A 26,129-nucleotide genomic window follows, 5' to 3' on the forward strand; every position below is an offset into this window, starting at 1 on the left:
TTGAAGATTATGGCTAGAACAGAGAAGCATCTAGGCTTACTTTGTGGAGATAGACTGTTGTAGAAAGAATGCTGACCTGGGAACCTGTCATATTACCTCTTTGCATCACATTAATGAAATGAGAAGTTTGGATTACTAAGAACCTTAGTAGGTGAAAATTATCTTGCTTTTATGTTAGAAATCATATAAGCATTACGTTTTTAAAAATGAATGGAAAAAAAAAAGAAAAACACATCAAAACACCAAGGCAAATATGGGGAAGTAGCAATTTATCAATACCTTTCTTGATATACCGAAATCTATGTGGTGACAGATCAATCCAAAACTGACAGACTAAATAAAGATTTCTTTATATGAAAAACAAGCAAACAGCACTGCTGAGAATGATATCAGATGTACTCACTTTGTCATGTTCATTGCCATCGACTATTGATTGAACATCTGCAATATCTGTACTATTGAACTTGTCTTTGGGTTGTCAACTGGATTGAAATGGGAAGTTTGAATCACACTATATTGCAGAGTTATAGACTCTTGCTGAAGCATAATTTTAATGAAAAGAAAAATGTGCCCAAACATATTGGGTATTTTTAATAATGAGAAATAAATACATCTTTAGATGATTAAGCGGGATATGAGAATTTGATGACTAAACCAGAAGTTAAGCATCATAATCAAAAAACAACCCATACTCTGTGTTCCATTTAGAGTGGTACATCTTCACACACAAGATACAGTATTTCCCTATTGTGGTTTTCTTATGCATCTGGTATAGTTCAAGGGCATTGGGATTTGGTGGCAGTGATTGCAAAAGGTTGTGATGGAGCAACACAATGTTTTTAGGGCAAGATAGGAATTCCAGTATAGCATGCTCTTGCCAGGTATGGCAGGAGTTTGTTTCCATATAGCTAAATGCAAATATATGAATGAGACTTGGTGGAAAAACCTTCTAATTTCCTTGTTTTTAATTGTTTTTAGTGGTGCCAAAAGCAAACCATACCTTACAGTTGATCAGATGATGGATTTTATCAACCTCAAGCAGCGAGATCCCAGGCTAAATGAAATTCTTTACCCACCTTTAAAGCAAGAGCAAGTCCAGGTGTTGATTGAGAAGTATGAACCCAACAACAGTCTTGCCAGAAAAGGTCAGTCCACTTTTTCCCACACCAGAGCAAAGCTCAAGTTCTAATTGTGAGTGGGCCACTCTTGGTAGTCATGGACATCAAGGATTATTCAGGAGGGTTTCCCACATTTATATGCCTGCTTTTCTTTCTGACTTAAATCACTGGTGGTTTAATCAGAAGATTTTTTTAGAGTTTGGTATGTGATGTTTTTGTTGTTGTTATGTATATGTGTGTGTGTGTGTGTGTGTGTGTGTGTATGTGTGTGTAACATTGTTTTTTAAATGTCTAATCATTTGTTTTGTTTTAAATTTTCCCAGTGACTGAAGGCATCTTTTTTTCAGACAGGAAATTCATTATCTTAAATGTTGCCCTTTTGGGTCTGTTTCTAGCTCTGTGACATGACCCATAGGTTTTTCTAAATCTCTAAAATTGAATATTCAGTCCATTAGACCCTTATCTTATAGTAGTTTATAGTTTACACTACTGATGTATTTTTCCACTTGAAAAGATATTTTAAACTTTGGTCTTCTGTGTTAAAAAAAAAATTAGTGTTTGTAGGAAAAAAAAAACAAAACTGGTATCAGAAAGACAACACTAAGATGCCTGAAAGTTATTGAGAAATTTATATTTTTGATTCTGGAGAAATGATTTGCCAAAATAAGATCATGAAAATTCAGTTGCCAGGAGTTTTCAACTATATGTGGCATCATGGTCTCTAAACTGGATCATCCTTTACCACTAAGACCAAGTCTCATCTGGATTGAAATTCCTTCACTGAGAATATTAGTGTGTTATTATTGATGTTGTTGTAAATTGACTAGATATTCCATAGGGAGGAAAATAAAGTGCAATTAACCAATAATTAAGAAATAAATTGCATGTTAATATGCAAGTAATTTATAAGTAACAAATAGCTCTGGCAAGCTTGTGGTCATTAATAAGATGGTTATCTTAAAACTATCCTCTAAATGAAAAATGAGAGTATTTATTAAATATCAAAGTAAAATCTTATCACTAATTCTATCTTACATGTTATTAGTTGGGAATTTATAGATGAATTATTTTAGTTTTTAGTTTTATCATTTTACATATTTTAGTTTTAGTCTTAGTTTCTTCATCAGGCACTTTGCCTTTGTTGTTGTCATCATTCTTACTGTTGCGGAGGTCAAAGGAAACAACTGACCCAATAGTACATGTCGGCGTTGCCAGGCCTGCCCCTCCAACCCCCTCAGATCTGACTCTCTTTCTTCCCTGGTGTCACAGAGATGGGATTTCTCCTTTCATTAAACCAGAAGAACTCCTTGGAGGTTTCTCACAGATAGCTTGACAGTTCCCTTCTGAAATCCAAACTTCGTCAAAAATAACTAACACAGTGTTTTAACAATTCTGACAAGACTTCTAAAAGCAGTTAGCCCATGACACCAGGAAAACAAAAAGCTTTTGTGAAACCAATGAGACACTTCAGAACCTAAACTTTGCCCTTTTCTCCTTCCTTCATACCACTTTGCTGGTGGTCCAGGCTTCATCTAGTGCGTGATGCCCCCATACATCATACTCTGATGACTTGGAAAAAGTAGAGGATACAAAGGAAAATACTACAATAGGTTATTGTAAAACTCTATCATCCTGGAAGAACTGATTTTGATTCTAATGGAATTAAGACTATATCTCTTAACATTTGCATGAGTATTTAGTTCCATCTTATAGCTGTACTAGGTGTGAATTCCATAATCATGCAGACATGTAAAATTCAGATATATTTAAAAAATAGCAACTTGATTTATTTTTCTACAACTTAATATGATATTGATCATGAGGCCTCTCTGTCAGCACTGATGTGATTTTTTAAAATCACAGTATTCATTTCTCAATCCCAAAACTCCAATAGGAAGATGAACTTGAGATGTCTCACACCAAGTCATTTTGTTTGCTGCCTTGGCTCTGTTTATGTGAACAAAGAAGATTAGAGAAGATTGTTTTATTCTAGCAATTGTTGTTTCACAGTCAAAAGGATAACAATTTTGAAATCTTTATTTGTAGGAATAAGAAATTGTTGAGTTAGACCTCAATTCTTTAGTAATCAAAAGTTTGAAATATTTTTTCCAAGGATGAAAATCATTTTTTACTTGACTTTGCAGTTTATAATATCTGATGTTTGACTTTAAGATCTTTACAGGAACTCCTTTTTATATGCAACAAAGTACAATTTAAGAAAGTATTTATTATATGGCTTCAGTGATGACTGCTGCAAGGAAATTAGCTCTCACTTATCATGTGACTTTCAAAATGTGCATTATCGTTTTACAAAGAAGCAAACCAAAGCTTTGAGGTCAAATGACTTACCCAAGATCTCATACCAAGATGCTCTTCAGGAAAGCAGAGTTTTTAACTTTCAGTCAACTAGTTAATATGTTTTAATCAATAAACACATAAGAAAATAAGTAGGGAAGTTTAATATTACATTATCATTTTTTTCTGCAGCACTGTACATTTTTACTAGTTCTTCAAATGTGCCCAACCATTAATTAAATTGACCACAAACTCAGTTTCATTTATCAGAGACTTCCATATTGCCTATATTTGATATAAAATCATGGGAATAAGATACATACAGAAAATCCATATATAATAGCATAAATATATATATACTATCTGATATAAGAAACATATTTTAAAGTAGGTGTTAAACAAATAAACAATACACAAAATTGACATATGCTAATGTTTAGTTTTTATAGCATTTGGTATAATTTTGACATAAAAGGTAATCTTAAATTAATGAAAAATTTTCAGTGTGGCTAAAAGCCTAATGGCTAAAGCCGAGTGTAAGTGTGAAGTGAAAACCCAGAAGAGCTGACCAACAGTGATGCTCTGTTGGCCACCTGTCATGAGGATGTTACCCACATTCCACGCCGGAATTTCTGTTTCTGTAGATGTATGTATTGGTTATAAATAATGAGAAGGTTTCTGTGCAGTCTAAGGCCAAATGTTCACGTTTGGGTTTCACAGAGTTGGAATCTTGCTGCAGAAGATACTATTCTCAAGGGAGTTAGGTTTATTTTTACAATTTAAAATCACACACTGAAAAATGCTGTGGCCCCAAGTCAGCAAATGTTTCTTCCTTACCATGCTGTTTGCACTGTAGGCCTAACTCTACTTAATGCAGGGCTACACAATGACTCCTGCCTTTTCCAAACAAAAGGGTCATGAATGTCAGTTTGAAGACTCATGTCTCTTAGAGTTATTTTGTTTATAATTTAAACTCTTTAGAAGAAAGGCATTGAGTAAAATTAGCATGAAAAATGAAATACTTATTGGTGCCTTAGGTAACAGGCTGCAGACCTCTAGATTCAGCAGCTTTGTCGTAAAAGAAGGCCAAATTATGCTTAAACTGCCAAACTGAAAGAAAAGAGTTAAGTTTGTTCATGTTTATTCTTCTGTGAAGAGCAGGTGTTCATGAGTATTTGTTAAGCAATTGAATTAATATAACAGATCTAATATTAGCAGATGTTTCAAGCTACGTTTCTTTTTTATCAGCAGTTCTTCCTCTTAATTTTTTGTACAGTGTGGTATAAAAAGCTTCCCTGCTTTGTTGCAATTAAGATGAAACTAAAACTTTTAGTATTTGATCAGTACTCCATGAGTTAATAGTTTAATAGTGGAACTCAAAATTAATAATAGCAGAACAATTTGTTTTTAAGCAAAGCAAATAGAAGTTCAGGTATAGCTAGCATATTTGCTCCAAATAGACCTAAGCTAACAATGATTTGCATACTAGAAATAACCCTATTGTATTTTTAATATTGTTTTATTTTAAAATTTTTATGCAAGTGAACTATACTGTGTCATTATTATCAACAACCAGAAGCACCCAGAGTGTGCTAGAGAGAGCACTGGACTTGGAAACTTGCAACCTGTAGTATTAGGTGGAACTCCTTCAGTTGAAAAATGACAAACTTAACTCAGACTGAAGCACAGAAAGGAACTGACAGGTACATATAAGCAAAAAGTGAGGGTGTTAATGACTTCAGGCATGACTACATCCAGGGGCTCAAATGATGTCATCAAGACCTGTCATCTCCCATCATGTTCTCTGCACTGGCTGTAATTCTTGGGCAGACTCTTCTGAAGTGACAAGAAAGCCAACAGCAGCTCCAGGCCTACCAATCTCATAGTTCCATCAAAATACCAGAAACCAGAACATGGCTTAAGCCACCCAGGACCACTCCTGAATTAGGATCATTGTGGCCTGGAGGATGGAATGTACCAATTGGACAGACTTTGGTCACATGACTCTCCCTAGAGCCAATAAGGAGTCAGCTACCTGAACCATGTGGACTGACAGTGGGAGAGAGGTGGTTCCCTGAAATTCACCTGGGGTGTGTACCTAGAAAGAGGAGGACTAGTCACCAGGCAGATAAAAACAGCAGATCCCACTAAAACTGGTCACAAATCAACAATCCATCATCTCTGTTTACCTTACCTTAGGAAGCCATTTAATCTCTTTGACCAGTTCCACCCCCTAGTATTCTGATCTTTGAAAATATTCTGAGAGAATTTCTGGGAGAATTAAGTAAGTTTCTTATGATAAGAAGGTTGCATGTATTAATTGTTGGCTATTGAACCCTTGTTGACCTGAACTAATGAAAAATGAGAATTGGCATTTGTGCCAAATTATTTATGAGTCTAGAAGTGAGATTCAGAGCACTGGGCAGAGGCATTTCTGAATGCTGCTGTCTCTTGGCTAACAGGCTTATTTTACTTATTGCAATTAATAAAAAATTAGACTCATTTGGTGATGAAACCTGAAAAAATATGGTGAGTCATATCTGTGCACAAATGTTCGTTTCTGACTCATCAATATTTTATCTACATTTTTATTAAAATGGAATTATAATTATAATTTAAAATGTAAAGATTTACACTGGAATCTTACTATTTACTTTATCACTTAATTTTCCTAACAGAGTTTTTAAAATCATTATTTTCCCAACACCATTTCCCTTTACTAGGTAGAAGTTATAAAAAATAATGATTATTTTTATTAATGTGTATTATGCATTCTTGAGACATCAAACATGCCGTAATTAAGGAAAGAGACTGGCACTGTGTTATGGTTAAGCCAGTTAACCTCAGGCAAGTGACTTGACTTGCTTGAACTTCAGGTTCCTCATCTGTAAAATGGGATGATACCAGTTCTAGCAAACATCAGTGCTTATCCTGTATCCCTCGGCATACATGGTTCCAACACAGTCAACAGCATCTTCTGCAAATCTCTGGGACTTTCTCTCGGCCCAACCACAGCCAGCTTACAAGTTTCCAGGACTTCATGGCCCCAGGAGTAATTTTCAGTCAGGTGGTAGTACCGCTTTTCCTTGCCTCTTGTGTGGGACATTTCTGATACGTGTTCTTCACATTCTCCCAGAGTTCCCATGTATGAATGAGCCCGTTTCCCACAACTGCAACCTGCTTGATAAGGTTCCCTTTATTTGCTGCCTTTTCTTCCCTTCTCTTTTCTCCACTCCCCTACTGTTAGTTCCTGGGTTATCTCCCAAATAAGCTGCTTGCACTCAAATCCTTATCTCAAAGCCCACTTTTAGAAGAACCAAAACTAAGACAAGCATTTCTCAATAAATGGCCTTAAGAGAATCTAAAGTGAAAGATGGGTAAGGTCAGAGTAACTGAGCATTGAGAGAAAAAAAAAAAAAAAAATGGAAGGGCTGTGCCCATGGCTCATCCCTTCCAACATGTCACACGTTATCTTAGCTGTTACCATTCCTGAAGTCCTGGCTGGTAGCCTCAAAATCACAGGATCTCCTGTCTACAAGGGACTTAGCCATTTAGTCCCAACTCTCAGGTCATAGAAGAGGCAGCTAAGTGACAATGTTGAGAGTAGGACTATATTTTCTGTGTCCCAGTTCTTTGCACCACTCCAGATTCCCACGTGGAGCCCTCCATTAGGCCTTGCTCAAAAAATGCAATGTCAACTCTTTAGAAGTTAGCAGTTTGCATCCACAGCAGTGGTTTTCAGACTGTCCTTGACATAGCATCCTTTTATTTGTGTTTGTTTCTTCTCACAATGTCTCATTGGATTGGTCAATGTGTAGGAAGAACCGTTAGAAGCACTGTTTTGGTTGAATGAGCAGAGCCTGCATTGTAGCTGGTGATGGCTGCCCTACTCCCGTTTATTCTCCTGTTCCATCCCATTCTCTGCAGGCACTTCTGCCCAAACCCCAGGAGATTCGAGATGCTCAGTTTAAAAACCACACATCTGAAGGAGATATTCACTGGCCTAATGATCTGCCTCACCATTAAGGTGGCATCTGTTTAAATATTTTTGTATAGATGACCTGTGTAGCAATAAAAGAAATAAAAGAACAGAAATGAGTGAACAGAGGCACCTCAAATGAGATAGATTTTCTTCCCAAAAGACAAAGACAGATGAAAGCTGTATGATGTAGCCAGTTCTTTTCATATCTTAAGTTACTACACTAAGAAAGCTGCCAAAAAGCTACTCTAGTATTAGAAGAATGACATTAGCATCTGTGAGTATATTCCAAGCTCCTCTTAACTCTGTGTTTTGTTTATTCATAGACTTCTCTGAAGTATTTGAGACTGGCAAAAATGAAAAAAAATTATTTTCAAGAGAGCCATTATGGGGCTTCCCTGGTGGCACAGTGGTTGAGAGTCCACCTGCCGATGCAGGGGACACGGGTTTGTGCCCCGGTCCGGGAAGATCCCACATGCGGTGGAGCGGCTGGGCCCGTGAGCCATGGCCGCTGAGCCTGCGCGTCCAGAGCCTGTGCTCCGCAATGGGAGAGGCCACAACAGTGAGAGGCCCGCGTACCGCAAAAAAAAAAAAAAAAAAAAAGATAGCCATTATGAATTCACTGTTCATCAGTTGGCTTGATAACTTCCTTGAATTTCCTTTCTTGATTGCATTTCCTCCTTTCCCAGGAGGGAGGAACTGGGCTTGAGGAAAACAAATGCCTGGCCCAGGAGTCCTGGTTTTTTTCTGTTGCATCCTTTCTTTCTGTGACCTCAGTGTCCACTCAGAATTACAGCTCTAACCAGAAAGCCACAACCATGTCCATTCAAAGCTGAAATGGCTTTTGTTCAGAAAACAACCAGTCAGGAAAAAAAAAAAAAAAAAAAACATATATATATATATATATATATATATATATATATATATATATATATATATATAAAGACAAAAACAAATGCAAGTTTTAAAGAGGTGCAGGAGTGAACTTGGTAGCATAATCCACCCCAGTCTGTTGAGTGTTTTTAAAACTTCTTTCCCTCATCAGACTATACCTTCCCAAGATGCCTTGCCGTTGTGGGTGAGAACTAATGGGACAAAGCAGATAATGGCTATTTTCTCCTAGAGGTAACCTCCCATCAGAACAAAGCATTAATAATCACTGACTGTTACACCTTTTCCCTTGCCAGCAGGGGTCGGGGGCAGGCTATGGCTCAGTTAGAAGGAGCGGCTTAGCAGCTTGCACTGTGCTGCAGAAAAGCCAGGAAGCCAAGGCATTGGACCCCAACATCTGCTTTTCCCAGAGCTGAGTTTTGTTGATAGTTGATTTTACACCAAATAAGCGGGAAGGAAGCTGATTGAATGCAGAGAGAATCAACTCCATGCAAAACATATGGTGACCACAAGGAAGCCAGATGAGGTGAGGGGTAGACTGTCTAACCTAACACTTCACAGGAAAGCTGAAAAATGCACCGTGGCAATGGGTGAAATGTCGGGAAGCTGAGAATGACCAATAATTTCATTCATTCATTATAGAGATTCTAGGAGCCCTGTGTGAACCACTGCAGTCTGTAGGACTCCAGTTGCAAAAGCAAAATTACCTGCAGAGTAGGGATGGCACGATTTTAAGAGGAAGACTTAACTGAGGATGTTTGAAAAAATTAAATTTCTCACCTAACACCCTACCTTACGTGTAGGAAAGGAGTCCAAAATGCTTCTTATTAATGTTGTTACTGTTACCTAAAAACTGGGTTCGCCTCTTGGTGGGTATTGAGCCAATAGACACACCCAAGCCAAAGATCGGGAGAAGGAAGGATTATTACTTGCAGCAAATAAGGAGAACGTCGGGGATCTTTTCTAAAGCAGTGTCTCCCCTAACAGCAAAATTGGGGAAGTTTTAAGCTAAGAGTACTTGCATATTCATGAAGAGGCTAGAGCAGGTGAGAATTCAGCATAAAATTGAGGCAAAAATCGAGAGAGTCCAAGCTTTAATTGATTGAAGTCAGGAGGGTCAACATCACAATTCCATCTTCCACCTGAGAGGGGGCCTTAGTTCCTGCAGAACTCAAAGATACATTATTATTATGTATATCCCTTGAGGAGGAACTAGGACTCCGCTTTATCATTGCACTACTCTTTGACTGCCTTTTCTTTGTTCCTGCATTCCTTTGTTCCCTTAATATCGTTGATTCCTGAGACCTGTTCAAGGGGCATTGTGGCCAGTCTTAGATCACTAAATGGCTTAGACCAAAATGGGTTCTCTTATGTCAAGAAAGCCATGCCTGGTTCTCTTTTTCCAGGGACTCTCCCTAACCTATCTGCTTACACTACTTGCCTTTGTTTAGCTTCCCCCAGCAGTGACCCTGGGAGAAGAATCCAAATATAAAGAGTTTATTTGAAAGGTGATTCCAGGTAGCACCAGTAGGGCAATTTAGGAGGTGAGAATGAGGAACGGTAGGCAACCATTAAATGTTGCATCATCTCTCAGTCCTGGGCAAAACTAATGTCCATCTTACCCAAGGAACATGATATTCTCGTTAAGGATCTAGAACATTTTTCTCTCCTTTGTGTTATGGTCAAGAACCATTGTGAAGGGTCTCCTCTCATGGAACAATGTGATGGTGCACTAATAAAATGCGACAGACTTGTTCCCTACCCTCTGAGAACCTCTAGCCCTAAATGATCAATCAGCCGTTACATACATCTAGTGAAAAAGACTCCAAGCCCATGTTTAAGAGAGTAGGGTACCAATCTGGATTCTGTTTTTATCTAGCCATGTCAACTTAAAAGGACTGTTTAATCTCACTGGGTCAAAGTTTATCTGTCCTGTTAAATAATAAAATGCTGTCTTACCTACCAAACAGAACAGTGTGATGTAAATAAATTGCAGATGTGAGAATACTTTGAAAAAGGGAAAGTGCTAAATCAAAGTTAGGTGCTATTATTAAGAACTTTCACACAAAACCACATGAACAAGTTCAGCTGAATGCAGGGAGAACTACAGGGCCACAAAAAGCCAGGACAGCTGGGTCGTGGGGTTGATCTGCAAAGGCTTTTGAGAAGAGCACGTATTCATTTAGTAGAGATTATTACACGATATCTTGGACTTGTATTTGTACATAATTATGGTAATTGAACAGCTTTGCAATCAAGATGGAATAAGAATGCATGACACTTTTCAGCCTAAGATAACATAATAATGCCTGAGAACATGTATAGAATATACTAACTCCAGGATTGAGAAGAAATGGATAAAATAGGCAAAGAAACCAGCAAAGTTCATACACTATACAAAAACACAGTTAACTGGCAAATATAATAGGAAAGTCTGTGCCCAAGCAAAGAGAATTGAAAAGGGAACATTTTATAGATTATTTCTGTAAGCAGGCAAATAGATTTTGGTGAGCCCTGGGATATGAGAGCCATCTGCACTTACTGTCTAGCAGAACTCACATAAGGGTCAAAGCACCAGGAATAAATGTGAGCCAGGGAAATACCTTCTCAGAGCTGTGCTTGGAAGTGATTTTAGGAGGTGCTAAGCCATTGGACCAGTAGCTTTCCAACATGCCCTGGTATCATTACATTAGGACTGAGGATTGAATGGTGATGAATGGATTCTCAACCGCCTAATCCCAGTGACATCCAAACATGTGAGTGCCAGATCCTGCCTAATTGGCATTTGGCTCAGCAAAGTGAGGCTGGTGGCCATGCTATCTGGCAGGCACATTGTTCAGTTTGCCCATCCTAACTGTGTGATGATTCTGTAAGGATTTATAGGCCATCTGTCTTCCAAGGCATAATTTGTCAAGATTTCTCTGTGCTTCCAGGCTTTGAAAGATGTTATTTGCATGTGTTTGGCTATTCCTTTTAAAAGGTAACCTGCATTTTTTTTTTTTTTTTTTTGCAAAACCCACAAAACAATGTCATATTTTCTGTTTAGCATTTCTGTTGTCCTCACATTGGCATAACACATTTTTTTCGTTGTATTTTATTTTTCTTCCTACAAGTTAGACTCATGGATTGGAGAATAAAAATGTTAGAGGGTGCCTTTGAATTACTTGTGGAGATTAGAATGTAAATTGAGTCTGGAAAAGAATTTTAGATCTTGATAGACAAATCCAAATCAAAGAGCTAATCCTCACGCCTCTACTAGATGGGTCATTTGTCCTGCCTGAGTCCAGCTTCTTTTAACAAAAAGATTAAAGTCACACGTTTTAAAGAGATAAGTAAATCATGGGAAAAAGCTCTTCCTTGGTCACATTCAGGGCTATTTTTAGGACTAATCCACATTGCCTCAATTGAAGCCAACGGCTACAGAGGCAGGATCCTCTCCTTTCATCATCCTTGTTCCTCATCCAGGCCAGTGCTGGGAAAGTTATGTGGATAAACATCATCGGTCGCACTCACCACCATCTGCCTTCCCGTTGCCCTGGCACCACCTCCAGATCCAGCTCTCACACTGAGTACCCCCTGTGACCTTAGAAAAGTTGCTTACCTCTCTAAGCCTCAGGTTGCTCATCTGAAAATGGGAAGTAAAAAGTACCTCTCTTATAGGATTTCTGTGCCTGCCACATGGTCAATGCTCAGGTACTGCTAGCTCTTCCTGTTATGATGATGATGATGGTGATGATGATGAAGATTATGATTTACCTTCTCCTAGTACTAGATTATGTGCTGTACAGCAGGATAGCATAGTAGTTAATGGCATGGAACACAAAGCCTGACTTTGGGTTCAAATCCCATTTTATCCACTTGTAAGCCATGTGATCTTGGGCAAGCTACTTGAGTTTCTCACCCATAAAATAAGCATAAAAGTAGTACCCACTTCATAGAGTTATTATGAGGATAGAATGAGTTAATATTTGCATATAGTAAATAGTATATAAAGGTTTATAAAATAACATATGGGAGATAGACTAAATTCATGAAGCTCTTCAAAGGCTGGCTCTCTCTTCCTTTACCATCCTGCTTGCACATGTATAAATATACTTCCTTTCAAGTCAGAATCCATTCTTTTTTTTTTTTTAAAGTAGTGTGTTTGTAGACACAGCCAGCCACATTTTCTTTCTTTGACTCTCCACAGAATTATTTTTCACTTTAGCACTTCGCCACTGTTACCTTACATCTGCTTTTAGGACGAACGAGGTAGCAGTTCCATGTTGGTGCTTTGATGCCATGATGAGGTCATTTCCAAGGTAACCATCCCAGTAAAAAACACACACTGAACAGGAAAGAGCCTGACTTTAAAACTTTCTAGTCACTTTAGTAATGCGCCATGAATTCTGTTTAGAGATTAGCTTGTGACCATGCCCTGCTGTCCTTTTCCCTTTCCTGGTCACAGAGCCCATGTAAAGCGTCATGTGAGAGTCTGGTGCTGAGGACTTGCCATCAGGCTCATCTGTGCAATAAGGAGCATCAGCTTTTGTTACACAACCTTATTGAAAGTCACTTTCATAAGCTTCTAGGTAGAAGGTGAGGGCTATGGATTTATTTCAGATAAACTTCTTACTTGTGAATTTCAAAAGAAATTCTAGCATTGCTGAGCAAAGATGTTAGAAGGAGAAAGTATTGACAGGGCGGGTAACTTGTCATTTCAGTGTCATGAAGGACAATCAGCTCTTTCGTTGTTTAAGGATTGATTTGTTCTGTTGTGAATTATCTTAGTCCCCTATTTCTATTTTGATGGCTTTAGACATTTAATACTGTCTGATTAGTGCTTCTGCCAGGGACTAGGCAGAGGGAGAGAGTAAAGATAAAACTCTCCTTCTGTTCCAGCCACTGGGGAACACCAGGGCTTGGAACTTTCTAGACCATCTCCTAGAAAGGAGCCACAGGCTTCTCTCTTCAGGACTTGGGACTTCCCCTAGGCTTGGGGACAAGGAAGCCTTTGTAGAAGAGTGCCCTCAGAACCAAGCCGAAAAGGTACTCTTAAGTTCTCCCTTCTCTTCCATCCCTCCATTCCCTGAGACAAAATTAGAATGCTGTGTTGCTGCCTGTATTGGAGAAGAGTGAGAGGGTCTTGGAAAGTATAAGGGAGGAAATATTTTGTCTGTTAAATACTCCCGCCTGATAAATACCTGGGAGCTCTGGCTGCCTCTGTGACTGACTACATTCTACCTGGGAAAAGACACAGCAAGGAAAACTTGACTGACAAATTATCCATATAGTGCCATCTATGGTGAGGTATTAGTCACTGCATACTTCTCACCAAAAAGATTTGAATGAAAGACAACCAAGGAGATCCACGATAAGTCCCTGACCAGGCAAAGCAGGTCTATAGCAGAAGACCTTCAGTTTCTCCCATCTGATTTATTTTACCTAAAAATAGTAGGATCAAAAGGATAAAGCATGTGAAATCTGATTTTTTTAACTTAATCAACAAACTTCTGCAGTCTGGTATAGTAGAGAAATCATGGATCATCAGGATAAATAGAATGAATAGTCTAGACGTATTCAACTAATTAAACTCTCTGTTGAAACCACACTAAAATTGCATTGTATTTTTTTAAGGCATAATCTGGCAAGGGTGGATATAATAGGGTAAGAGACAATAATTACACAATTTTGGCAACGATCTATAGGTTTACAGCTATAACACATCTGAGGAAACTGATCATAGGTTTAGAGTTACAGCCTAGAATAAGGAGGGTTGGTTGACAGCTGTTTAAGGAATAGTCTCCCACCTGGGAGAAAACTAAAGGTTTCCCTTCTGGAGACAAGAAAGCAGAGGGTCTGAGGATAACACAATCCCAGGTGAAGTCAGGGATAGTATTTGAAAGCAAAGAGATAAAGTGATTGTAAACATTCTGCCCCTTCCCCCATTTGGCTCTGGAAGGCTGGCATCCAGGCCTTTATTTTCCTGGCAAGTGATTAAACAGATCTTCTCTCAGGACTTGATCGGCTCAAGAAGAAAGAACTAAAGGTATTGACATTAGGGCTTACTCCAAAGAGACAAAGACTGATCCCTCTACAATGAGGCCTTATTAACTCTTACACTTTGCATGTTCATATTCAGATATACAGATGCTTTGAATAGTCCAATCAGCTTTTTAGTCCACCCATTTGAAATATGAACAGGCAATTAAAAATCACTAGACATATGAGGAAAACTTACTTAAAAAGTAGAAGTAAGCAAAAATAAAAGTAACCTTAAGGAAAACAATGACTATGTAGTGAGAAGAAAATTTTAAATATACATATATCATTAATATCCTTAGAAAGATAATAAAACATTGAACCACTGAAAAAATAACAATGCTATTTTTTGAAGAAATGTCAAAGAACATAAACTGGCTCTTAGACATTAAATAGAGGGTAGCAGAAACAAAACACTCAAAGAAGGGTTGGAAATAAGGTGTGGAAAGCTCCCAGAGAGTAGAGCAAACAAATAAAATGAAAAATTGGAGGGAGAATATATGAAAATGTAAAATTTGATCAAATAATATTCCAGAAGAAAGAGAACAGAAATTAGCATAGAGATAATTTTTTTTTTTTTTTTTTTTTTTTTTTTTTTTTTGCGGTACTCAGGCCTCTCACTGTTGTGGCCTCTGCCATTGCAGAGCACAGGCTCTGGATGCAGAGGCTCAGCGGCCATGGCTCACGGGCCCAGCCACTCCGGGGCATGTGGGATCTTCCCGGACCGGGGCACGAACCCGTGTCCCCTGCATCGGCAGGCGGACTCTCAACCACTGCACCACCAGGGAAGCCCCAAGATAATTTATGAAAATGTTCCAAATAGAAGAATAATAGCTTTCAGACTACAAAGACTTCAAGAGTGTCCAGCACAGGGGATAAAAATAAACCTATACCAAAGCACATCATTGTGAAGTTTCCAGAAACTGGAACTTAATAAGATGCTAGAAATTTCCAAAGAGACAAAATAAAAACACAGGCCACATATGTTTTTAGGATGATGAAATAGTAATTCTTCAAATCTCTTAACAGCCCACTAGAAGCTAAAAGACAATGAAGCAACTTTTCTCACAAAAATCTAAAAGAAAATTTTCTTAACCTACAATATTATACCCAGATAAACTAGCAATAAAGAATGCAAATGTCATAAAGCCATTTTTAGACGTACAAGGCTCAAAAAACTTAACACTCAGGAACCCTTTCTCAGGAAGCTACTGACAAATGTGCTCCCACTGAAATGAAAAGCTAACTATGAAGGAGGAAGATGCGGTTTACAAAAAATAAAAGAGATTCAACAAAGAATAGAATTTAAAAAAATGTTAATTGATTAATCTAAATTGGATTAGGTCATAAGACTCTAGGAAAGGCTTCATCAAGTAAATGAAACTGGGAGAACAGTTGTGCCTGAACATATTGCAAAGAGGTTTAGATAACTGTGTCTTCTTCCTGGAGAGACTTAAGCTGAAACATCTTTTCTTAGATGCCTGGAACATGAGGTCAAGCTGGAAAGTTCTGTTGGAAGTAGGTTTCAAGAAGTCAATTAATAAAAGGGGTCAGGACCTGAGAAAATGGGAGAACCAGTCCATAAACCTCTTTAGACTGTTCCATTCTGTTCTCCAGAGCTCCCTTTTCTGGACACAGATCCTCCTCTTCTTAATTGTTCCCAAGGCCTGGGACTTCCCTGGTGGTCCAGTGGTAAAGAATCTTCCTTCCAATGCAGGGAACGTGGGTTTGATCCCTGATTGGGGAACTAAGATCCCATGTGCCACAGGGCAACTAAGTCCACGCGCCACAACTACTGAGCTCGTGTGCCTCAACTAGAGAGGAGCCCCTGCACCACAACGAAGAGACCGTGCACTATAACAAAAGATCCCGCATGCCTCAACGAAGATCCCACGTGCTGCAACTAAGACCCGACACAGCCAAAAATATAAAGATAAATTAATTGTTCCCAAGGCCCATAGGATGGTCCCAGGTTTAAAGAAGGCAAGGGAGTAGCTTGTTCCCCAGTATATATTCAAAGGCCTTGGCATGCACTTGTAAGCATGAAATGCATCCAGCTCTATGTCCCTGGATATACAGCAAGATTTAAAAGCATCCCTGGGAGGTCTCATTTTGTCACAACAAAATTTCAAATTTTTGTCTTCCTGACATTTTCAAGAGGACACAAGTGGAGCCTCAGTCATCATCTACCCCAGGGGAAGGAGAGAGGCAGAAGGAGGCAGAGGTACAGTTCCTGGCCATGGTATATGTGTACAGCTGCCTGACATTTGAGAGTTTCTCTGCAGCAAAGATATTGTTGAAGAATGACAAGCCATATAAATGGCCATTGGGACCATCATTTTGTCATGCCACTTTCCTCTCGTGTCCCTTTGAAGATGGTTCCTCCCCATTGAAGTCAGATCTTTTCACATTTGACCACCAGCCTTCTTTTTTCAATATACACTAGAACTTCTTTTGAACGAAAAAGCTTCATAGAGCAGTGTTTTCTCCATTCCTTGAGACTTATATTTTTCCTACTTTGGCTCTAAGTGGTTCAAATAATATAAATGCTTATAAAGATCTTTAGGTGTCTTTATATGAGTGGCATGTCCACTTGGAAGCATATCAATCTTTTATTAAGAAAATATAGAAGGGACTTTATTTTTAGCCTTTGTCAGCTGGTATTATCCTTCTGAACTTAACTTTTCTTCCTGTTGTTTTTATTCCAGAAAATCATCACATTGCTTTTAATTGTGGTTTGATGTTTCATAATCTCATTCTAATATGGACATTTTGTTTTAATTTAGCTGGTAATCATCCAGAGTGTATTAAACCACTTGAATTCATAGAACTTTAGAGCTGAAAGAGACATAAGAGCCCATCTAGTTTTCTCATCCTATGGTTGAAGAGTTTGTCGCTGATCAATTACTGCTGGCAGGAATGGAAGCCGCATTTCTTGTACTGTTACTAAATTGACTGGTTTAGAAAAACAGTGTTTTCCCCATCTTAGTTCTTAAGGCTTTTCATTTTTCTATGTACCTCAGTGGACCTGAAAAAAAATCTTAAGCAGTTTCGCAAAAACAGTGACGGGTTGGTGGAAAAGTACTGATGCATTTAAGTCAACAGCAACAACAGTATTCCAGCTGTAGGTTGCATGCAACAAAGGAAAATCCTCTAAGGGTCTGTTTTCGTCCAAAAGCCTTTACTGGTCAGAACTATATTTTTAGGCTAATTCATTATGCCAAAAACATCTACATTTTTGCAAATGAACTCTTGACCCCTCAGCTGATGCCTTGCAACTTATAAACTTCCAACTCCTGATCTTTACTTTTTCATTGTCTTTTCTTGACTTTGACATATCTCTGCCTAGTCATTTGATATATCAAAGTCTTGCACATTTGCTCCTTTAGTTAGCAAGGCAAGCTTTGGGGTTGAAAAGTTGCTCTGCCTACTTGCAGTCTACAATCATATTCTGAACTGTCCTCCAAACTCATATATTGTTCCTATTCAAAGTTAGGTAAATTCCTCAGCTGGGGATTTTTAAATTATTTGATACAATTCATTGTAAATAAAGCTTACAAACACTGATTCACCTAACTCTTGTTTTTACTAATTTTAATCTATGCTAAAAACTCTGTTAAAATCTTTGACTCCTAGGAAATAGTAAAGGTAGAGAAGGTAACCCAAAGATTATATTAATTGACCTATAGGACTTTAAGCAAGTTTATATTCAATTTAGCAATATTTTAATAGGTTTGGGGGGTAGGTTGCTGACACACATATATGTATGTATCAATATCCCATAGGCTTCTTTGAAATGGGTTTGTCGTCATCCTGATTTTCTCATTAATGAATCAAATAAAACTTTGACACATGTTCTTTGGCACGTTGCAGAGCATAACTAAATTATAATATCCTGGTTTGAGAATAACAAATATATAGCTTGCATACCCCCACTTTTCTGTCATGCATTCCATGACCGACATCAAAATTATTCACAAGCGTGGTTCAGAATCTTTCTCAACACACGTGCCCGGAAGGCACTAGAGACAATATAATGGAAATCCATGCTAAAATTAGAATTAATTTGTCATCCATGCCATATTGGCATATGTTTTGTTTTAATTGCTTTTAAAAGTTGCTGATCACACCAAGAGATATTTATTCCCAAGATACCAGACACAAACACAGCCTCCACCCGCACCATAAAGATGGTATGTCTTGGTCACACCATATTGTATTGCTGTCATTTGCATGCCTTTAGAAGGAGCATATACTTGTGAGTTTTCCTTGGGTACACTTTATTCCAGGAGTCACATTACTTTCTTTTGTTGGCCCCTAAAGCCACTTGCATTTATTGCCTGTCCTTTGAGGAACAGCTGTGGTTAGAAATTGTGATGTATGAAACTGTCATTTGCATAGGTTAAAAACACCAAATATTAATAATTTCATATGATTTGACCTAATCAGATAAAAGAATCAAAATTATGCCATCTTTAGTGATCTCCCAGTTTCAAAACCATTTATTTTCTCTTTTGAATCACTAATTGTCAAAGGTAAGTGCTGATTTTACAGCTACAGTGCACAGAGAATTGTGGTATATTCCAAGGATGACAAAGATAGAAACACACATCCTGCTCTGGAGGAGCGCATGCCTGCTGTTCAAGGGGTGAATGGTCTTATTTTCTATTAGATTATGAGCTCTTTGAAGGCATAGTCTGTGCTTTGCTCTGCTTTATTTTTCTGTGTATTCATCACATTGCAGGCGTTCAATAAATGTTTGTTAAGTGAGTGGAAGGTAAAGAGATGGGAGAAGGAAGGGAAAGAGGGAGGGAGGAATAGACACTCGTTTGAGAATAAGGTGACAAGATGGCGATAAATCAGAGTAAAATGATAATTGTCCACAATGCAGATGAAGGATCACCCCAAACCTCAAACAGAAGACTGAAAGTCACTTAACAACAAAGTAAATAAAATAACACCCATTTTTCTATTTTAAAAAGTGCCAGCTCTCGAGTGCCAAAGCATGGAAATACCCAGGACCCGGGACTCCAGTAACACTGATGCTCGAGAGGACGGGCCACCTGGCTTCTAAAGCTTAATTTAAGCATCTCAGATCTTCATCTTTTGTATACCTGCTCTATGATTTTCGTTCCTACCGATGAAAGGAACGAAAAGGAAGACGATGAAGAAATCAGATTTTTTTTAAAAATACTTTATCTCTAAATGTTTTATGCTCCAAAATATTGTTGAAAGCTATCTATTGAGATAACTTTGGCCCTAAGAGGCACTGACTTTGGTTTGTTTCCAAAAATTGAAACCAGTCTGAAAGAGTATATGCATTCCACCATAAATGAATTTCAAAAGAAGGTTTCAAAGGCAATAACCAAAGTGTTCTCATCAATGACAGCATGATTGGAACCATCACCTTGGTAGATGATGGTTATTTGGAGGTATAAACTATGGCATCTATAAGATTTTTCTTTTTGTAAGATACAGCTCCACTCGTCAAAAGCCAATAACCAAATTTCTTTCTATTTATTTATTCCTGGAAAATATTAAAGGTGATTTAGCTATAATGTTTCCAGAATTATAGAACATACTCATCAGTTATTTTGAGAAGCTTATTGAATGTAAAAAGATTTACACTGTGGGTAAACAGTAGTGCTAGCTTTTCCATTTGCAGATGACACATCTCTTACCATTCAAGAATAAATAATGCTCAAATCAATGAAAATTAGAATTATTAGATATCGTGTTTTTACCTATGAGTTTGGCATAGGGGTGAAGAGAAGGCAAACCACTAGTGAAAGAGTAAATTGCTAGAACTTTAACAGAAAGCAAATTGGTTATGTGTAGTAAAAGCTTTAAAAATATGCATAGTCTTTGAACCAGCAATTCTATTTCTGGAAATTCATTCTCAGGAAATAATTAAAAGTTTGTACAGAGATTCAACTACCAGAGTATTCCATACAATGTCATTTATACTAGTGAAAAATGAGAGACAACTCCAAAGATAATGGAATATTACTTAATCATGTGATGGCTATATATTTTATAATATATAAAATGTAAATGTTATATAATTATATGACAGTGTTCATAATATATTGTTCAGTTAATATAAACAAAAGTTTCTAAATCATATACAGATATATAGGATTGCAGTTTCATAAAAGAATTACACACACACATGCATACACACTTTTTTTTTTCTGGAAGCATATACAACAAGATTTTAATAGTAATTGTCTCTGAAGGAAGAGTTAGGCATGTTCAGAAAAGTTTTACTTTTCCTCTCTGTTCATCTTATTTCCTAATTTTTCTTCCATAAACATATACCACTTTTATATTAATACAAACTTTTTCAACAAGGAAAAAAACTTACTTCCCTCTAACATTTACTAGCAAGATCTTTACTGCTCACAAATGCACTGGTGATTGTGTTTGTTTTGTTTGTTTGTTTGTTTGTGGCTTTGATTGTTAAGGTTGAAGAGACAAACTGTGATGATGAACCAAAATCATGAAGATGGCCCTTTCTATGTACTACATAAAATTCACTTTAATAAAGAATTATCTCAGTATTTAGTAGTAGTCACCTCAGAAAGATTACAACAGAAGAAAAATTCTAAATACAATCTGAATAAACTAACTAAAGTGTGAGTCATATTTCTTTCATTTGAAGTAAAGTCATTCTAAATAAGAACTTTAAAGACCTTCCTTTTTATGAGCATTCAAATTTTTATTCCTCAGTATGGTCATCTTTATTTTCTGTTTCAGAGATAAAAAATCATTATTTGAAAACATTTTCACTTTAGTTTAAATAATAAAACCACTTGTGAATAACTCTTTTAATTATAAAAGTAACATATTTTCATGATAGAACATTGGGAAGTGCACTCCTAATTCTATCACCTAGAGATAAGCACTAATAACATTTTGCTGTCCATACGCAAAGTTGATAAGCATTCTTATATTTAAAAACAGGAGATCGGTGTTCAGGTATTTAACTCCTCTGAAAGTCTGTGATACTCATGTAACTACATTTTCCTCTATTATTTCTGGCATTTGGAGATAAATGTAGTGAAATAGCATGATCCTAGACTACTGTTTATCCATATTAAATTGCAATTGGGGCTACTGTCTTCCATCTTGGATGCTACAAGAGTTTTCTGGAAAAAAAAAAAAAGTTAAAGCAACATGACGCCAGAAACCCATGAAAATAATACATTCACATTCTTCTTAACTCTTCATTTCCTCCAGGACAGATATCAGTGGATGGATTTATGCGCTATCTGAGTGGAGAGGAAAATGGAGTCGTTCCACCTGAGAAACTGGATTTGAATGAAGATATGTCTCAGCCACTTACTCACTATTTCATTAATTCCTCACACAACACCTACCTCACAGGTATGAGTTCATAGTTCTTTGACAATTATTTTATCCAGTCTCACCAAATGTCACCAGCCTCTGCTTACTGTTGTTCTGAAGTGGAGGCGTATTTCCTTTCACTTCCTGTGAAAAGCCTCTGAGAACTGGGGTTCCATGACCAGAGGCTCCACCCACAAGCAACAATATCATTTCTTCACATCTATTCCTAAGTTTTCATGTCATCTAAAATGTATTCATGTCTGGTATCTTCAGACCAATGGAATTTTTGCATAACTGAATTCTTTCTTCAATAGACTTCAAGCCACTTATAAAGCCACATAGTTCTCTGGACTGTTTTCATCTACAGGAAAGTTCTTCCCTAAATAACTTCCACTCAAGGCAAATTAATAATTTTGCTCAGGTGCACAGGGCTTTAGACATAAACAAATTTCTTTGTGAGTGACATCTTATATATACTTTGTTGCAAATATTATAATAAAGGAGTGCGTTTCCTAACTTGACCCTAAATTGAGCACTGCCATGGTTTTTAGTAGATTGTTAAATAGAAAAAAATATTAAAACATATATATAATATATATTATCTCAATATAGTTTAGAATAAAAATTTTAATAAATACCAATCTCAATAAACTAAAATGTTTTTATAATCAAAATACATTTCTTGCAGAATACTCTCTGATTACCAGCCTTAGAAAGACTTTGTAAAAAAAAAAAAAAACCTACTGGTTAAAAAAAAAGGACTTTTCAAAACCTTATCACTTTCTTGCTTCATACAGTCCATCACCCAAATGAATATAAGATTGCCAGACCTTAAGACCCACAATGCAACCAAAGTCTGGGGTGTCATTTGGTATCTGTAAGTTATAGGTACTTGCCGTGCCTTGGGAGAGGTTTTGATGTGCTTATGGCTCATTGCCTAGGGGTGTGTGGTTTGTGTGGCAGGATAGACCAGCAATGCCATGCACATAGTGGCAGGGAGGTCCAGGCACTAGGTATTCATGAGAGTGTTCAAGAGAATTTCACAGGGTTCAGCCCTCTGGCAAATAAGCAGTTCAGTCTTCTGAATTCCTTAAGGGGATCCATTTCTCTAGGCACAAATGTATATTGTGCTAGCATCGAATCCAGTGTTAGCCTGGTATCCCACTTGGTGAAAAATAGCTTAGAATAGAAATGACTCTTGGACAGAGATAGCAATGTGGCCCCTGGACAGCTAGAATGAGCTATTTCAGGATGATTCCATATCATCTGAGACCATCTTGTCAGAATCATACACTCTGAGTTCTACAGGCAGTTGAACTGCAACTTGCATGTTCTTCATGAAAATCAGACTGTTCTTATGCTACTTGTGACCTGTTTTGTTTCAACTACATACCTACTAAGAGAGATTCATGCTATAAAACTAATTAGATTCGTGTCTGGCTCATCCTAAACCCTATTCTTGTCATCTCTTGCTGTATAACCAATCACACCAAAACACAGGGACATAAGACAGCCACCATTTTATTTTGACCATATTCTATATGTCAGGAATTCAGACAGGACACAGAGCAGATGGCTTGTTTCTGTTCCATGGTGTCTTGGGCTACAGCTGGGAAGTGAATGGCTGGGTTGACACAAAAGGCTTGGTTGTTGGAATCATCTGGAGGTTTCACCACCAACATGTCTGGACCTGGGCTAGTGACCCAACAGCTGGGCTCAGTTAAGACTGCTGACCTAATTGCCTAAAATTGGCCTCCCCATGTGGCTTGGGCTTCCTCACAGCATGGCAGCCCCAGGGTAGGTAGACTTCTTACATGGCAGCTTATAGCTGCAAAAACAAGTGTCCCAAAGAAACATGGAGGAAGCTTAATTGCCCTTTTTTGCACTTAGCCTCTGAAGTTCCATACTGTCCCTTCTTTCTTTATTTGTCAGAAATGTCACAAACCTACCCAGCTTCAAGGTTCTTTATTTGTCAGAAATGTCACAAACCTACCCAGCTTCAAGGTAAGGGACACAGACCACAGCTCTCAATGGGAGGAATGTCAGAATATTCTTAGCCGTGTTTTATTTTTTTATAAATTTATTTATTTATTTGTTTGTCTTTATTTTTGGCTGCATTGGGTCTTCGTTGCGGTACACGGGCTCCTCATTGTCGTGGCTTCTCTTGTTGCAGAGCACAGGCTCTAGGAACGCAGGCTTCAGTAGTTGTGGCTTGCAGGCTCTAGAGCACAGGCTCAGTAGTTGTGGCACACAGGCTTAGCTGCTCCGCGGCATGTGGGATCTTCCTGGACCAGGGCTCGAACCCGTGTCCCTTGCATCGGCAGGCAGATTCTTAACCAATGCGCCACCAGGGAAGCCCCTTAACCTGTTTTAAAATTACTACAGGTTTCATAGCTTCAAGAAGAGAGTGTCCACTTAGCCCACTTTCTTGGATTCAGTTTCTTAGACTTATTACAAAAATTTTGCAGCTCCCACTCAAATTGCTAAGCATTTGTAAAGGATTTTTTCCTTCCCAGAGGTCCTTAATCTTATTCGGTATCATTGATGTATCTGGCAGTCTGGTGAAGCCTATGGACCCTTCTAAGAATGTTAAACATATAAAATAATGTACATAGAATTAAAGAGGAAAAACTTCCATTGAAATATTTTGATCAAATATTGAAAAACAAATTTGGATAAAATTGTATATATTTTATTAACACAATTTTTAAAAATTGTATAAATAATACATGTGATATTTGCAACAATTGGAATATGATATGAAAATATCTGTGATTTCTACTGGTAACAAAGTCACTGTCCTGCTAGTACTACAGTGATTTGTGGCCTACATTCATAACTGAAGAGAATGTTAAATTGCACATAGTGATTTGAGTTAAAGATGTAATCTTTTTTCTCATCCAAGTTTGAGGAGGTCTATAGAACCTCAAGTAAAAGTCTAAATCTTTGACTTCATAGGATCCTAAGAAATATAACTTTAAAGACTTTGACACATGATTGAATCTTGCATTTATCTTGTACTTAGGACCCCAAAATGCTTAAAAATACTTAAACATATGTTCAGTTAAATTTTGGACATTGCATGTTGTTTTATCTATCTGGAAGTCACACTATGCAATAATTTTACCAATAGTCTTTTTTAAGTCCAAAAATGAATATATTTACATGTGTTAGTATCTGTATTATTTGCCATATAACAAATCAGGCAATGATACCAAAATGACTGAATGACAAGACTGACTGGGTATATATACGTTCTATTCTTTTTACCTTCTTCCAGAGTATGTTAATTTTTCCCTTTTTGCATATCATTATGGACAAAGTTTTCAGAGTTTACATAGGTTCACTCAACCACAGCCACTATTCTCCTTTTGATGTTCAAATCGTCTCAGCTTTGGTCAGTGGAAACATTTTTCAGGCTGGCTTCTCTCTCCTCTTGACATGACCCATTGATCTTTGAAAAATGTCCTTGTTTTCTGGCACATAAAGATCTTCCAGTCTCATCTTTCTGCACCACGCATGGAATCAGACTTTTCCCCCAATGATCCCTTGTTCCTTTTAGTGTGAAAAAATACGCATATGGGTAACAGCAATTTGAACCCTGTGCTATGGAATGTTGTTTCTGGACCATTTCAGTGAACAAATCAAGAAAAGATACATTTTTCTTCTTGTTAAGGCACAAGAATTCACATAAAGATTTCTACTCCTATCTTCCAATTTAAATTCTTGATTCTATAGCTGTGCTTTTTATATCAATCTTGATACCTAGCAAATTATACATAATCACTCATTTGCTTTACTGACAACACAATAATAGTTCCAAGAAAATTGTTCAATATCAACACAAACAATAGAACTACAAAATACTGTTCAATTTTTCTCAGCGGTTCTTTTTGTTTTTTAACTGCATTTTACTAAGGACTTTTGTCCAATTAATTTCTTCCAGGGTCACTCATTTGCCCTCCCTCTGATTAACTTGGTCAGCACAAATATGGTAGAGAACTTGGCTCCATTGTGTCAGTTGGGTTTGGGGTGTTACCATATTAATGGCCAATAGTTTTCAGAAAGTAGAGCTTTCAGCTACTATAAAAGAGAACGGTCCACTCTACTTTTTGCTGAAGAAAGAACTCAAAGAGCTGTCTCCAAATTTCTGTACAACTAAACCAACTCTCTCCCCAATTTTTAAATTTCTAGTAGTATTTTAAAATTTCTTAAGTATTTCTAGTAATACTTAAAAGTATTCACATCTTTTTAAGTATTCAATTTTTAAAGCTATGTTACCTATGTTAGACTATGTTCAGATCTTTAAGGTTTTTTTTTAAACTTATCTTCCTCATGTTTCTGAGACATATATTTTCATACCAGGGTTTGCATTATGTAAATCTCCATTCTTACAATATTACCTTGTCCCAATACCAGTGAAAATCTCTGCAGGGGAACTAAGGAGAATTCCATATAATTAATTTTAAAAATTA

General features: G+C 37.4%; 1 protein-coding gene across 1 annotated transcript in view; it reads left to right on the forward strand.

The window, feature by feature from the left end:
- The window catches only part of PLCB1 (phospholipase C beta 1), a 625,151-nt gene that overhangs the window by 499,002 nt on the left and 100,020 nt on the right, over nucleotides 1-26,129 (forward strand). Inside the window, exons 9-10 of the mRNA XM_079944642.1 lie at nucleotides 979-1,145; nucleotides 21,547-21,693. Coding sequence (XP_079800768.1) covers nucleotides 979-1,145; nucleotides 21,547-21,693 — 314 coding nt within the window. The remainder of the gene's footprint in view (nucleotides 1-978; nucleotides 1,146-21,546; nucleotides 21,694-26,129) is intronic.

Source organism: Stenella coeruleoalba (assembly GCF_951394435.1).
Source record: "Stenella coeruleoalba genome assembly, chromosome: 15".
Classification (NCBI taxonomy): domain Eukaryota; kingdom Metazoa; phylum Chordata; class Mammalia; order Artiodactyla; family Delphinidae; genus Stenella; species Stenella coeruleoalba.